Genomic DNA, 15,241 nt, shown 5'->3' with positions numbered 1-15,241 from the left:
CTCGCTTGAGCCCAGGAGTTGGAGGTTGCTCTGAGCTGTGAAGCCATGGCACTCTACCCAGGGGGATAGCTTGAGGCTCCGTCTCAAAAAAAAAAAAAATGGATGTCCAGTGTACTCCATACTAATATGAAATCAATGTATGGACAATTGCATGTTCCTAAGAACAATAGAACACTGTTATAGTCCTGTTTGGGGGTGGAGGGAAGCTGAAGCCGGATCTTGCCTAATGTGCACATTGTGAGTGTGTATAGTGCACCCCCTGGGTGAGGGGCTCTTCTATAAGTGGAACTTTGCCCTGGAAGTGAGAACAATGCAATCTAAATATTGTACCCTCATAGTAATTTGATTAAAGTTTATAAAAAATAAAAAGAGGTTTACATCTTAACTTACAGTTCTGGGGCTGGGAAAGGGCCTGCTTGACCAGATGACAAAGTTTTCATGCTGTGTCCAAAAATGGCAAAAGGTGCAAGGGCAAGTGGAGCTCACTTTTATATTAAGCCGCTCTCATAACTCACGTCCCACAACTCATTCACTCCTGGGATAGCAGTGTTAATCCATTCACAAGGGCTCTGCCCTCATGACTCAATCACCTCTTAAAACTCCGTCTCCTGGGTGGCACCTGTAGTTCAGTGAGTAGGGCGCTGGCCCAATATACTGAGGGTGGCGGGTTTGAGCCAGCCTCAGCCAAACTGCAACAAAAAATGGCCAGGTGTTGTGGCAGGTGCCTATAGTCCCAGCCACACAGGAGGCTGAGGCAAGAGAATCACCTAAACCCAAGAGCTGGAGGTTGCTGTGAACTGTGACATCACAGCACTCTACCGAGGTTGACAAAATGAGACTCTATCTCTAAAAAAAAAAAGACTCCATCTCCCAGTACTGTCAATGGCAATTACATTTCAGCTTAAGTTTTGGTGGGCACGTTCAAACAACAGCACACATATATATATGTATATATGTGTGTGTGTTTATAATATATAAACAGTTGACCCTTGAAGAATATGGTGATTAGAGGCATTGACCAACTGGCACAGTCAAAAATTCATATAACTTTAGCCTGGGTTCAGTAGCTCATATCTGTAATTCTAGCACTTTGGGAGGCCAAGGCAAAAGGATTGCTGGAGCCCGGGTGTTTAAGACCAGCCTGAGCATTATAGCAAGACCTCATCTCTAAAACAAAAAATATTTTTAAATCAGCCAGGTGTGGGAGGACATTTTGTAGCCCCAATTACTTTGGATGCTGGGGCAGGAAGATCTTTTGAGCTCACTAGCTATGATCATACCACTGCATACCAGCCTGGATGACAGAGTGAGACTCTGCCTTGAAAAAAAAATTCGTGTAACTTCTGACTCTCCCAGAACATGACTCCTAATAGTCTATTGTTGCCCACAAGCCTTCTATCATATCAACAGTTGATTAACACATTGTATGTTATATATATTAAATACTGTATTCTTTTTTTTTTTTTTTTTTGAGACAGGAGCTTCAAGCTGTCTCCCTGGGTAGAGTGCTATAGCATCACAGCTCACAGCAACCTCCAACTCCTGGGCTCAAGCAAATCTCCTGCCTCAGCCTCCCAAGTAGCTGGGACCACAGGCCCCTGCCACAACACTCGACTATTTTTTGGTTGCAGCCATCATTGTTGTTTGGCGGGCTCGGGCTAGATTTGAACCCGCCACCGTAGGTGTATGTGGCTGGCACCTTAGCCACTTGAGCTACAGGCGCCGAGCCTATATACTGTATTCTTATAATAAAGTAAGCTAGAGAAAAGAAAACATGATTAAGAAAATAATAAGGAAGACAACATGTATTTACTATTCGTTAAATGGAAATGTATCACCATAAAGGTCTTCATCCTCATCATCTTCAGATTAGGCTGATGAGGAGGCTAAGGGGCTGGTCTTGCTGTCTCAGGAGTGACAGAGGCAGAAGATGTGGAGGTAGGGGGAGGAGAGGTAGGAGAGGCAGGCACACTTGGTGTAACTTTTATTGAAAAATCCACATATAAATGGGCCCCTGCCATTAAAACATGTATTAAGGGCCAACTATATATGAGAGGGAGAGGAAGGGGAGAGAGATTTATTTTAAGATTGGCTCTCACAATTAGGGAGACTGACAAGTCCTGCAATCCTGTAGTCAGTGCTGCTGGAGACCCAGGAGAACTGATGGTGCAGTTCTGGTCTGAGTATACCATCAGGCTCAAGACCCAGGAAGAGCCCATGCTTTAGTTTGAGACTGAAGGAAGGAAAAACTCTGATAGCATAGCTTGAAGGCACTTGGGCAGAAGGAATTCCCTCTTACTTGACAAAGGGTCAAACTTTTTGTTCTATTCAGGCTTTCAAATGATTGGATGAGGCCCACCCACATGGGGAAGGTGCTCTGCTTTACCCAGTCTACCGATAATAATTGTTGATCTCATTCAGAAACACCCTCATACACATTCTCAGAAAGAATAATGTTTGACTAAATATTTGGGCACCCTGTGGCCCAGTCAAGATGATACATCAAACCACCCATCATGGTAGCCTAAGTCGGAAATGGACCGTATGGTTGGGGAAGCTGAGGTCAGCACCTGCTAGCCCAGCTCCTGCAGGAAAAACCCACAGAAGTAGTACAGAGCTCATGCTAGGCCCTGTCCACCTTCTCACCTTCAGGGCAGAGGCACAGCCCTCCTGCCAGGAGCAGGGTTGTGCCAGGCAGGAGCTGCCCTTCTACTTAGAGCAGAATGTAGACGCTTCCCCAGTGCCTCTCAGCAGGCATGATTTTAACCCCCAGAAGACATTTGGTGATGTCTGGAGACATTTTTAGTTGTCACAACCAGGGTGGCAGTGCTGCTGACCACTCAATACAGTGGGTAGAGGCAAGAGTGCTGCCAATACAGAGGACAGTCTCCACCACAGATTGTCAGGTCCTAAGTGTCACTAGTGCTGAAACTGAGAGACCCTGCCCTACACATTCTTTCCCTCACATCTTTATTCAAGTGGTTCTGTCTGCCTGGCTTGCCCTTCTCCACTCAGCCAGCTTTTAAACCTCTCCACAGCTGAGGTCATGTTACTTTCTTTTCCAGATATGCTGCTACCTTTGTGAATTTAGGCAAGTGATTTGACCTTTCTCAGCTAGAGTTTCCACCTTGTGGGGAAAAAAAAAATCCTTGCCTGCATGGTCAGCCGGTGTGGAGAAGACACACAGTGTTGGCCAAAAAAGACCCAGCTTCATGCTTGGCTCCTAGGAACACCTTCTTCATGGAGGTTACTGTTACTACTCTCTGCATCCACTTTCCCCCGGAAGCCCTGAGGTTTGTTGTGAGTTTTTGGACTACTGTGTGTGTGCAGCAGACTCTGCAGTGGCAGGAAGAAGTGAAAGAAGGTTCTCATGACCCAGGTGCACTGAAAGAACAGAGGCCACATCTTGATGTCTAGGTGGCTTGTACAGTGTACTGTGCTGAGTATGGGCTAGGTGCTGAGCTCTTGGGATGTGCTGGGCCTGTGCTGTGTGGAACACAGAGGGCCTTGCTGGGTTTGAACTGTAATCAGGCAGAGAGTATGCAGCACTCCCCTTGGGACTATGATTCTGTGGCTTCTGCCCCAGGCCTTGGGAAGTCAGATATTTCCTAGTAAATATCAGAAACTTCAACTGACGGCTCCACAACTTTCTGTGTTACAATTTTTTCAACCAATAGAAAAGTTGTAAGACTAGTGCAACAGCCGTGTATATACCCTTTGCCTGGATGCATTTTTGTTTCGTCTCTCTCGTATGTATGCTGTGTGTAGTAGAGACATTGGCATCTTACCCTTAAACCAGGGATCTCGTAAGGACAAGAACAGTCATCTATATAACCACAATATAATGATGACTCTTAGAAAGCTTCACATTGATCAATCCCGTTAGCTAACACACCATTTTTACTGCATTTCCTCTAGTTGTTCCAGTAGCATTTTTTCATAGCTTTTTCATTTGCTCCAGGAACCAACCAAGGATCAATCAAAGCATTTTATGTACTTGTCATGTCTCTTTAACCTAGAACAGTTCTCCTCCTTGTTTTTTGTTACACATGACACTTACAGTTTTTTTTAAGGAATATAGGTCAGTTGTTTTACAGAATGTCCTTCAATTTGGGTCTGAGTGCTGCTTCTGCATGATTAAATTCAGAGTATGCATTTTGGGCAGGAATGGTGCGTTTAGGTTGCTGTGTCCTTATCAAAGCAGCTAGCCCATCAGGGAGCAGCACATGATGTCCAGTTTCCCACTATTGCTGTTCTTATTTCTGATCGCATAAGTTGTCACAGAGGAGAGAATTGTGCAGAGAGATCTATACCCTTTTCCCTCATTCTACATGGACATTTTCCTGTATGGGGAGGCAGCACTGTCTATGGCTTTGAGGGACTGAAGGTGATAGGAGCTTAGCCAGAGCTACTTCCCAGGTCCCCTAACCCCTACCCCTAGCCCTGTGGTTTGGGGAAGGGCATGTTTTTTGCTGCTGGGCCACCTTGAAGACTTTTCAGAGAGCACAGAGGGGATTGCCATTATCCACCATCATAGAAGCAACCCCAATTATATTTGTGACACTTTTAGATTTACAAAGAACCTTCCCATTCATTTCTAGTTGCAAATAATAAAGGCTACACCTTTATTGAGTAGCTACTACTGGGCTCTGTGTTAAAAGCATCACATACATGAGGGTCATCTTAGGTACTACTGTCACCCTCACTGTATGGTTGGGGAAACATAGGCCCAGAAAAGTTAAGCAGCTTGCCTGAAGTTGTACTCAAGCCCTGGCCTCTTTGAGCCTCTGAGTCAAAGTGCTAAGCACCATGCTGCATGGTGCCCTTCAAGTATCACTGCAAAGCAAGGAGCTTAGTTGCATGTGGAAATACCTATTTATAGACAGAGGAAATAAGACCCAGAAAGCTTGTGTGTTCTGACCAAATTTGTGGAGCTGGGACCATCTCCAGGAACTTCTGACTCCCGGCCTACTGCTCTTGCCACCTCATGCTACTGTTTGTGGGACCAAGGCCAAAGATGCCAAGGGTGCTGATGATCTTCTGCCAAGAGGGATGGGCACAGGGAAGGACAATAGCACTGACTGTCCCTGCACTGCACCACACAATACAGCCACACAAGATACTCCACCTTGCCTTGAAGAAAGACAGTGTAAACCACCTTCCTCCCAATCCCTCCTTCCACATCCCCACTCCCATCTGCCAACATGGCTCCCACATCCTGCATCTCCCTGGCCAGGGAGAAAGCCATCCTCCCTTGGCCACCAGTCATCCCTGCTTGTCAAGATACACACATCTTAGGAGGAAGTGGCAAATTCTTCTGGTAACCCCCTGCCTGGCCTGATGGACTCGAGCAGCAGGTTTCTTGAACCCTCCTTTCAGAGGACAAGCCAAGAATTCCTGCCTGTGGATTGTCAGCTAAAATACCAGGTTGGGTATGGGGGGGCCCTGCAATCATCTGGTGGGGGGGGTGCATGAGACAAGAAAAGCCAAAGGGCAGAGGGGGGACATCTGTTACCTGCCCTGCAAAGCCTAGATCACAGTTCACTTCTTCCATGAAGTCCACCTGATCACCCCAGGGCCACCACAGTTCACCTCTTCCATGAAGCCCATCTGATCACCCCAAGCTCTCCTCGACTCTCCAGGAAAGTGCTTTAACTACACGGGCAAACCTAGGGCATCTTTATATGGCTATTTGGGCCTAATACTGAGGTGGGTGCCTGATACACTGGATGCTCAGTACCTGCTTTGATTAGCAGAATAAATCAAAAGGATTCACTCATCCATTCATTCATTGGGGCAAAAAATTAATGATTAATGATCTTGAGCTAGTTTCTCCTCTAAGCACCCTTGCCTGTGACATTCTAATTTAGGGAGACAGAGCACGGATACAGAAACACATCACATAGGCCAGGGAAGTGCTAAGAAAGAGCGAATGGGATGTATGACTTGGAGACTGGGGATAGGAGGGAGAGGGGAGAGAGATCTCTATTCTCTTACCACTCCATCGACACTGCCCCCTCCCCAGCCAAGCCCTCTTCACCCACCAAGACAAACTTTCTGTAGACACTGTTCCTACAATCTTTTATACATTTTTTTTCTTAATGCCATTTTGTTTTGGAATAATTTTAGATTTTCAGAAAAGTGGCAAAGAAAGAACAGAGAGCCTGGTTCACATCTCACTTTCCTGTTAATGTCTCACATAACCATGATTTGTCCCAACTGAGAATCCATCACGGGAGCACCACTGTTAACTAAACAACTCAGCTTCAGACTTTATTTGGATTCCATCGGTTTTTCCATTAACGTCCTCTTTCTGTTCTAGGGGACCCTCTGGGCTACCACATGGCATTGAGTTGTTCCCTGACTCCAGGCTTCTCTGGTCCGTGAGAAGTTTCTCAGACTTTGCTTGTTTTTCGTGTATCCTGTACCAACTCTGTAATCAGAAAAAGACAGATGATGCTGATTTACATCTGGGAACTCCATTCTAGTCTCAGTGACTGAAGCAGTGAGGGGAGCACCTTCTCTGTTTGCCAGAACAAAAGGGGAAAGGCTTAGTGTCACTGTAATCCTGCACCCTGCATTTTCGGTCGCTGCTCCTGCCCCGACGGTCCCCCAGCTCAACGCGGGAGCTCAGACCGGATTGGGCCGCCGGGTGCGAGCCCCGGCCCGCGGGTGGCCTTGCCGGTTGGGCAGCGCGCGGGCGTTGCCGGTCACTGTCCCGTCCGCCCCGCCACGCCCACTGCCTGGGTTCATAAGCCGCCCGCTGGGCAGCTCCGCACCGCAGCCCCGCAGGCGCCCGCAACATGGCCTGGAACACCAACCTACGCTGGCGGCTGCCGCTCGCCTGTCTGCTGCTGGAAGTGGCCATGGTTGTCCTCTTCGGCGTGTTTGTGCGCTACGATATCGACGCTGATGCCCACTGGAGCGCAGAGAAGATTCGCAGGAACATCTCCAGCGACGTGGAGAACGAATTCTACTACCGCTACCCGAGTAAGTCGCCCCTGGCTGAGTGCCCCGCCTGGCTGGGGCGGGGCCGGGAGTGGGAGGGTGGCTCAGGAGGGATCTGTCCCAAAGCCCAGGCCCCCAGCCCGGAGCTCGTCACCTCTGCGGATCCCTTCGGGCACTGGTCAATTGTGCACAGAATCCTTTTCCCTGTGAAAACTAAGCAGAGAAAACTCACGGGGCAAGTTTTCTATGTGACCACCTCCCAGCCTCCTCAGAGAGTCCTGCCTGGTTTCCTGGAAAGACACAAAATCCTACCTCTCAGCAACCCATGGGTGACCTTGCTCACGTGTCCAGCTGCACCCACATTCCCAAGAAGGGGGTGGGTCCAATGTCAAGGGCCACAGGGATGGCTCAATGGCCTGCCAGCCCTGCTGCAGGCAGAGACATGGGGGACCCATCCTCTTTTGGCTTGGAGAGGGAGAAAAAGCACCTCTGAGTATTCTGGTATCCATGGTGCTGTGGTTAGGAACATGACCCTGAAATTGGGAACCTTCCTTCTATCATGACTCTCCCATTAACTAGGTGGACAGCATTAAGCAAATGTCAACTTTGCTAAACCTCAAATTTCCTCATCTGTTGAATGGGGGTAGTAATGGGATTTATCTCAGAGGGGTAAGGTGAGGCTGTCATGAGACATCACTGTGTAACACTCTGGCACAGTGCTGGGCCTCACTTCACAATACAGCACTTGCTGCAAGAGCACTAGACGTGGATGCCTAGGATGTGAGTGCTGGGATAAGTGGCCCAAAGTCACTCCAGGTGTCCCAACCTCAGGACTCCCAGCCTAGGACTCTTTCCATGTCCTTGTACTCTCCGATTTTCTACCCCATCCACCAGTAACCAGTGATGATTCTCCTGTTGGCCTCACGTAGTCAGGGATCATTAGTTTTGGAAGAAACCATGAAGTTAATCTCCAACTGCCATGTACATTGGCTGGTGTTCCCTGCATGGCTTGTATGATCCCAGCAGCAGGGATTCTCTTCCTCCAGAAATAATATTTTACTTAGGTCCAAGGAAATCACTGCACACATTCAGAATGGCAGCCTACAGGAAAAATGTCTGAGTTTGGGGGGCTGCAGCCTCAGTGGGAGCCGGCTATACTAAGTAGCAGCCAAAAAGATAGGGTTATCACAGGCTACATGAATAGTGACATGGTGCCAGCCACCTAGAAGAAGGGAGGTGACAGAAGAGGGATGTGCCCTGTGCTGGTGAGACCACAGGCTCTCCTGGGCTCCACTCAGGTCACTTTTTTTCTTTTTTTTTTTTTTAGGCCACATTTTAAAAAAGATTTTGACAAGTCGGGTGCAATGGCTCATACCTGTAATCCTAGCACTCTGGGAGGCTGAGGCAGGTGGATTGCTTGAGCTCAGGAATTTGAGACCAGCCTAAGCAAGAGTGAGACCAGGTTTCTACTAAAAATAGAAAAACTAGCAGGGCATAATGGTAGGTTCCTACAGTCCTAGCTACTCAGAAGGGTAAAGCAAGAGGATCACTTGGGCCCAAGAGACTGAGGTTGCTGTGAGCTTCCATACCATTGCACTCTACCCAGGTGCAATTTTTTTTTTTTTGACAGTTGTGGCCTTGAGGTTGAGGCTCCCAAATCCACTCCAAACTGCCCACTTTTCCACTCTTTGGTGGAGATCTGCCAGCCAATAGTGAGGCAGGCAGGCTCAAGACCCTCCTTTGCCTATTTCACTCCATCATACCAGCTCTTACTTATCATTTGGTCCCAGACCCAGACCCCAAGTAAAGCATAAAGGGCAAGGCCCCCCAGGACATTCATAGGTCTGGGCAGTGTAGGACATCAAGACCCTATACTAGGAGCTGCAGAACCTTACCAGTGGGAGATACAGCCCTGATGTCTCCCCAGCTCCTATCCCCTCCCTCCACACTCACCTACCCACCTTCATGCTCTGCCTCATGTATTCACTTGACAAGCATTTATCTATAGCATGAACATAGATCTATGTGAAGATACCAAGTGGAAACACTGATGGGAGTGAAGGGCGAAGCTAGTAGTAATTTTCTAGGACCGAAGGATAAACCATGACTGTCTCAGCAAACCAGGGCTCTGGACAAATGAGTCCAGAGCAGACAGTTGCCTTAATGGGGTCAAATGCTCTGGGCAGAAGAGATCTGTGCTGGCTTCCTGGGAAGTGGTGGGTGATGAGGAGGGAAGAAGCTGAGCAGCAGGGGCCCACGGAAAGGGGGTGCTGAGATGTGGGGTGAGTGGCTCAATGTGGTCCATGAGTAGGGTTTGTGAAAGGGATTAGGGGGAGTGCTAAGTAGGGAGAGATCACCAGCCACCAGCCATCAGAGAAGGCCTTGAGTTTCTCCTGCTGTTTCTCCTGTGAGCATTAGGAAGCTCTTGGCCATTGGAGCAGGAAGTACCAAAGGAAAAGGGTGTAGGGACAGAAACATGGCCTCAGTGTTCCTTGGAGAGGGCAGGAAGTAGTGGCAGCCCCTCTAACCAAACATGCATTTTCTTCTTTAATTATCACCACCACTCTGTGAGGTAAGCACTGTTATGACCCCATTTTATAGAGGAGGAAACTAAGGCCAGAGAGAAGTATCTTGCAAAGGTCACTCTGCTAGGAAACCAGGGAGCCCGGGTGAGGTGGCGGCCATGTGGGTCTGAGTCTACACTCCTGGACTACTCCCCTCTCTATTCTCTTCTTCCCCTTTCCCTTGCCAACTCACCATGGCTGTGGTTAGGAGTTAGAGGGCATGAGGCATCCTGGCCCATGTGGGTCTTGAAGACTCTGTTTCTGGATGGGGCTTGATGTGAGGGCAGACCCTTGCTTGGTACCCTCCTGGTTCTTGGACTCAGGCCATCAGCACTTGTGGGGGCCTCATTTCTACCTGTGGGATTAGCAGGCCAGGTGTGCTGGCTCATGCTTATGATCCTAGCACTTTGGGAGGTTGAGGTGGGAGGGCCTCATTTCTACATGTGGGATTAGGTGTGCCTGCTGGGCATCTCAAGTTCCCAGAGGAGTCCAGCTCCAGCTAGAGCAGGCTGGGCCTGGGCCCCTAGGCAGGCAGCAGGCACAGAGCCAGCTGGGGACCCACCCTAGCAATGCCCTCAGAGGCCTGTGCTGTAGGCAGTGGCTGGTGCTGCTGAACATGAAGCTTCCTCACAGACCAGTCCTCCAGGGCGTGAGTGGCTGCAGGGAGATCAGCCCAAAGAGGAGACTCCATGTCCTGGGCTTCAGAAATTTCCTGGGAAAACCAAGGAAGGAATAGGACACATATCAGGAGATGACTCAGGGCAGAGAATACTCTGGTTTCAGGCACTTGAAGGATATTCCTGAGGCCTGAGCAGCCAGGTTTGCCAGTGCTCCTAGGGACCCACACCTCAGATTCAGTTCCACTTGATGAAGGACAAGCTTCTCCACAAGCAGAGGGCAGGGTAATTTTGGAATTAAATAGCTCTGGGTCTACCTCCAGATGGAATGGGACAGCTGTCTAATCACTCTGAGCCTCAGTGTGCTCATTCATAAAGGTGGTAATATTATTTAGAAGACTCAAGATGACAGGTGACTGGTAGGGAATGCAACTCATGGCATAAAGGGAAAGGACAGTAATGCCAATATCAAGATTCCGCATTAGGAAGTGAGCGCTCTGTCCATGAAGGTGTGTAAGTGGAGGCTCAGCGTTGTGTGAGATGTGCCTGAGGACTGTCTCCCTGAATACCAGTTTGAACTATTCCAGCATTTAAATGCCTTTGTGCTCTTCCAAATTATAGAGTTTTATTGTTTTGTTTTGTTTTTTGAGTCAGAGTCTTGCTCTGTCTCCCAGGCAAGAGTATAGTGGCGTGATCCTAGTTCACAGCAACCTCAAACTCCTGGGCTCAACTGATCCTCTTGCCTCCTCCTCCTGAGTAACTGGGACTACAGGAGTGCACTACCATGCCTGGCTAGTTTTTCTATTTTTTGAACAGAGAGGGTCTTACTCTTGCTCAGGCTAGTCTTGAACTCCAGGGCTTGAGTGATCCTCCCACCTCAACTTCCCAAAGTGCTAGGATTATAAGCATGAGCCAACACACCTGGCTACAAGGTGCTTTTTACCTGCTCTGATATCTATTTTATGGTGGAGGACATGGAGGTTAGAGTGGAGCCTAGCATTCTTAGCCGGCCAGTGGCACAGAGGAGGTCAGAGCCAAGCCCTCCTACCCCATGGCCCACCTGCTTTCCAGGACATTTCCAGAATGGCCTGGCTGCCCCCACTACAGGCCAAGAGATTTTGTAGAGCTGATGAAGAAGTGGTGGGCCATAGAGCCTGGGGGGAATTAGGGGACTGGCCACTAGGTATTAAAGAAAAACAGTTTAGGCTGGGCTGGCTCTTGGGGAATGAGCACTGCCCTTTCTGTGCTGATGCGGCATAGGGGAAGGCTGCAGTTGCCTACTAGTGTGGGAAACTCTGATTCTGGGGACTTTGCCAGCTTGGTGGGGGGATTCATCTGCATAGGGAGGAGGGAGCTCCCATGGAGGTAGAGAAGAGGAAAGGGAGGACAGCCCTGCTGGCAGCTCTCATTGCTGGAAATCAGTGCACCAGCTTCCCACCATCAGATACCTCCAGGTTCTGGGCAGCTTGAGTCACCAGGGTGGGTTAGAGCTGAGGGCCAACTTCCACTGACCCTCAGCAAGTTGCCAACCCAATGCAATGCACCTGATCAGTCTTGAAAGAGAAAAAGAGAAGTAATAGCTAATATAATTGAGTAATTGTTAAAGAGCCAGGCCTCTGCCCAGGACTATGATTGGGTTATCTCATTAAATGTGGGCCACAAGCCTCTGGGGTGAGTGCCTTCCCTCACTGTTACTGTCTCCCATTTTACCAATAAAGAAACTGCATTAAAGAGGTTATGTAGTTCATGCAGTTTGGACCCTCATATCATTACTATTAAAATCATCTTAGGTAGCACCAACCTTTATAAAACAGAAATGAACAAACTGATACCTTTTGGTGCTAAATTAGAACCAGTTTGAGAGATTATGAGAAAGGAAGCAAGAGAATGAATCTGGAGGTGCCTGGGAGAGGGCAGCTGGTGTCCCTGTACCTGAGGGACAGGAGAGAAAAGAGACACCCACAGAAAGGGGCAAAGAGAGAGGCAGGGCCCCAGGGGAACTGGGAAAAGAACAGAGAACTGGAGAGATTGGGGACAGACAGGGAGGAAGGACTGGGAAGGTGAGAAGACCCTGCTCCTGTTCTCAGGCCACAGGGAGGCCAAGGCAGTGCCAACACTGCAGGGTAGTGGCATCCATAGTCCTTGTTAGCACTCCCCATGGTTTCTCTGTATTCCCAAATGACTGATACCCCTCTTCTTGAAAGGCTCCCACATACTGCAAAGCTGTCTTTTCCCAGGGGTTCTTCCTCCTCCCTACCAGGACCTCACTTATCCTTCAGAGCTCAGCCAGTTCTCAACTTTTGTTTCTCCCTCCCTTCATTCCCACATCCCAACTCACAGCTCTGTCTTCAGGCCTGCCCAATCTCAGACCCTGGTGCCAGCCCCATAGCCAGGCTCAGTGTCTCCCACGATGCCAGTTCTTGCCTTCACCCTGGTCTTCTCAGACTCACTATGGCCAGGACTGGACCCAGCACCTCCCTCCCAGGCAGCAGCCCCTTCCCATTGCCCTGTGCTTGTCAACAGCCCTGCCAGTCCTGCCATCCAACTCTCCTCCCCCACTTATATAATCATGACCTGAATTTGTCACCTCCTTCTCTTTCACACCTCTGTTCCAGTCTGTCATCCATCAGTCCTTCCCAGAATAGCCATAATACCATTTATGGTGTTTCACATACATTAGCTCAATTTTCCCCACAACAGTTGGAAATGTGATAAGCTAGCAACATAATAATATATGTGAAATCAGCAGCACACACTGAGAAACTTAAGCTGAGGTGTGTTTGTTTGCATAAACTCAGTAAGGCAGCTAAACTCAGAGGGAAACTCAGAGCACCATACCAGGACAGGACCCACAGCTGTCCTGCATCAGCTTATACCGCTGTCCTTGTGTGCCAGGTCCTCTCAGCCTTCTCCAAGTGGCTGCTAGCCAAGAGGTCTGTGGTCTTGGCCTCAGGGGAGCCTGGAGGAGAAACAGATGAGGGCAGATGGGCAGGCAAGGTCACAGCAGCTGTAGTGTATGCATTGTTCCTTATTACCTCGGCCAGGTGGCAGTGGGCACGGAGCCTGACAGCCCTAGGAGTAGGGGGTGTTGGACTGGACAGGAACCACAGCCCCACCTAACTGTGAAATCCCACCTGGGGTTCCTGGACTGCTGCCCTGCTGGCATGCCTGTGTGCTGCTGAGACAACAACGATCATTCATTCATCCATGGACATTTACTAACCATCTACCCTGGCACTCTCCTAGGTGCTAGGAATACCACAGTGAACAAAACGGGTATGGCCCTGCCTTCTTGGAGTCTTATAGTTGAGTGGGATAGACAAACACATAGACACACAACTTCACATTGTAAAAGAACTATCAAAGAAGAAAGGGTGCCATGTAGGAGAGAACCCATTTTAAACTGCGTGGTCAGGAAGGCCCCTCTGATGAGGTGACATTTTGCTGAGATTTGTTTGCCATTCTGTGAGGACAGCATCCAGCTGGAGGGGACGCCACAGGCAAAGACTCTAGAGTGGGCTGAGGAAGAGAGCAGAGGCCAAAGTAGCTGGAGCAGGTTGGGGTGGGAGGGGAAGAGCAAGGCCTGGCAGGGCCCTGAAGTTCCCTCTTTTTTTCAACTTTTTATTTGGAAATAATGTCAAATTTACAGAAGTTGCTCAAACAGAAATAGTACAAAGAACACTATGTAGTTTTAATTTGGCTATTTGTGCTTTCTCTTTCTACCTCTAGACATACACACCTGCACATGTCTTTTTCTCTGTATATCAGTTACAAATATCATGGCCCTCTACTCTTAAATACTCCAACATATTTCTGAAGACTGGGATATTCTATTCCATAACACCATAATCAATTTCATAAATTTACATTGATACAGTACCTTCACCTTCTGTTTATATCTGATCTTCTCAGTCGACCCAATAATGACCTTTAGAGCACTCCCCCCTACCCCAGCCCCATCAAATACAGGATCCAGTCTAGAGTCAGACTGTTGGTGTATCTTTTAATCTCGAACATTTCAAAGCCCTTTCCTTTGCCTTTTATGCATTGATCATTTTTAAGAATATAGCCTCAACCTTTTTTATTTAATTTAATTAATTAATTTATTTATTTTTGGAGACAGAGCCTCACTCAATTGCTCTGGGTACCATAACATGGCATCATAGCTCACAGCAACCTCAAACTCCTGGCCTTAAGCAATCCTCTTGCATCAGCCTCCTGAGTAGCTGGGACTACAAGCACCCGCCACAATAACCAACTAATTTTTCTATTTTTCGTAGGGACAGAGTTTCACTATTGCTCAGGCTGGACTCAAACTCCTAAGCTCAAGCAATCCATCTGCCTCAGCCTCTCAAATTCCTGGGCTCAAACAACCCTCTTACCTCAGCCTCCTGAGTAGCTGGGACTACAGGTGCCTGTTACAACACCTAGCTAATTTTTCAATTTTCTTTTCTTCTTCTTCTTTTTTTTTGGGACAGAGTTTCATTCTGCCTCCCTGGATAGACATAGAGTGCTATGAAGTCATCATAGCTCGCAGTTACCACAAACTGTTGGGATCAAATGATCCTCTTGCCTCAGCCTCACAGGTAGCTGGGACTACAAGAGTGCAACCACCACACCCGGCTAGTTTTTTTTTTCCATTTTTAGTAGAGACAGGGTCTCGCTCTTGCTCAGTCTCAAACTCATGAGCTCAGGCAATCCTCCTGCCCCAGCCTCCCAGAGCACTAGAATTATAGGCATGAGCTAATTTTTCTATTTTTAGTAGATATGGGGACTTGCTTGAGGGATCCACCCAACTCAGCCTCCAGAGTGCTAAGATTACAGGTGTGAGGCACTGTGCCTGGCCTGCAACTCTTTTTCATAGTATGTTCCTCATTCTGTGCTTGTTTGACGGTTTCCCGTGATTAGATTGGGTTACAATCTTGGCCACAATGCCTTATAGCTGATATATCCTTTTCTTTCTTTCTTTTCTTTTCTTCTCTCTTTTTCTTTTTGTTTTTTGTTTGTTTGTTTTTTGAGACAGAGTCTCACTTTGTAGAGTGTCATGGCATCACAGCTTACGTCAACTTCAAACTCTTGGGCTTAAGCAATTGTCTTGTCTCAGCCTCCCAA

General features: G+C 48.2%; 1 protein-coding gene across 1 annotated transcript in view; it reads left to right on the top strand.

Annotated features, from left to right (window-relative positions):
* The first annotated feature begins 6,787 nt into the window (after nt 1–6,787).
* RHCG (Rh family C glycoprotein) overlaps nt 6,788–15,241 on the top strand; it is a 30,610-nt gene continuing 22,156 nt past the window's right edge. The window contains exon 1 of the mRNA XM_003788667.3: nt 6,788–6,990. Within this exon, the coding sequence (XP_003788715.1) occupies nt 6,804–6,990 (187 nt within the window). The 5' untranslated portion in view covers nt 6,788–6,803. The remainder of the gene's footprint in view (nt 6,991–15,241) is intronic.

The sequence above is a fragment of the Otolemur garnettii genome, unplaced genomic scaffold (genome assembly GCF_000181295.1).
Source record: "Otolemur garnettii isolate 467f Iridium unplaced genomic scaffold, OtoGar3 scaffold00029, whole genome shotgun sequence".
Taxonomy (NCBI): domain Eukaryota; kingdom Metazoa; phylum Chordata; class Mammalia; order Primates; family Galagidae; genus Otolemur; species Otolemur garnettii.
This window is presented reverse-complemented; position numbering and strand designations above follow the sequence as displayed.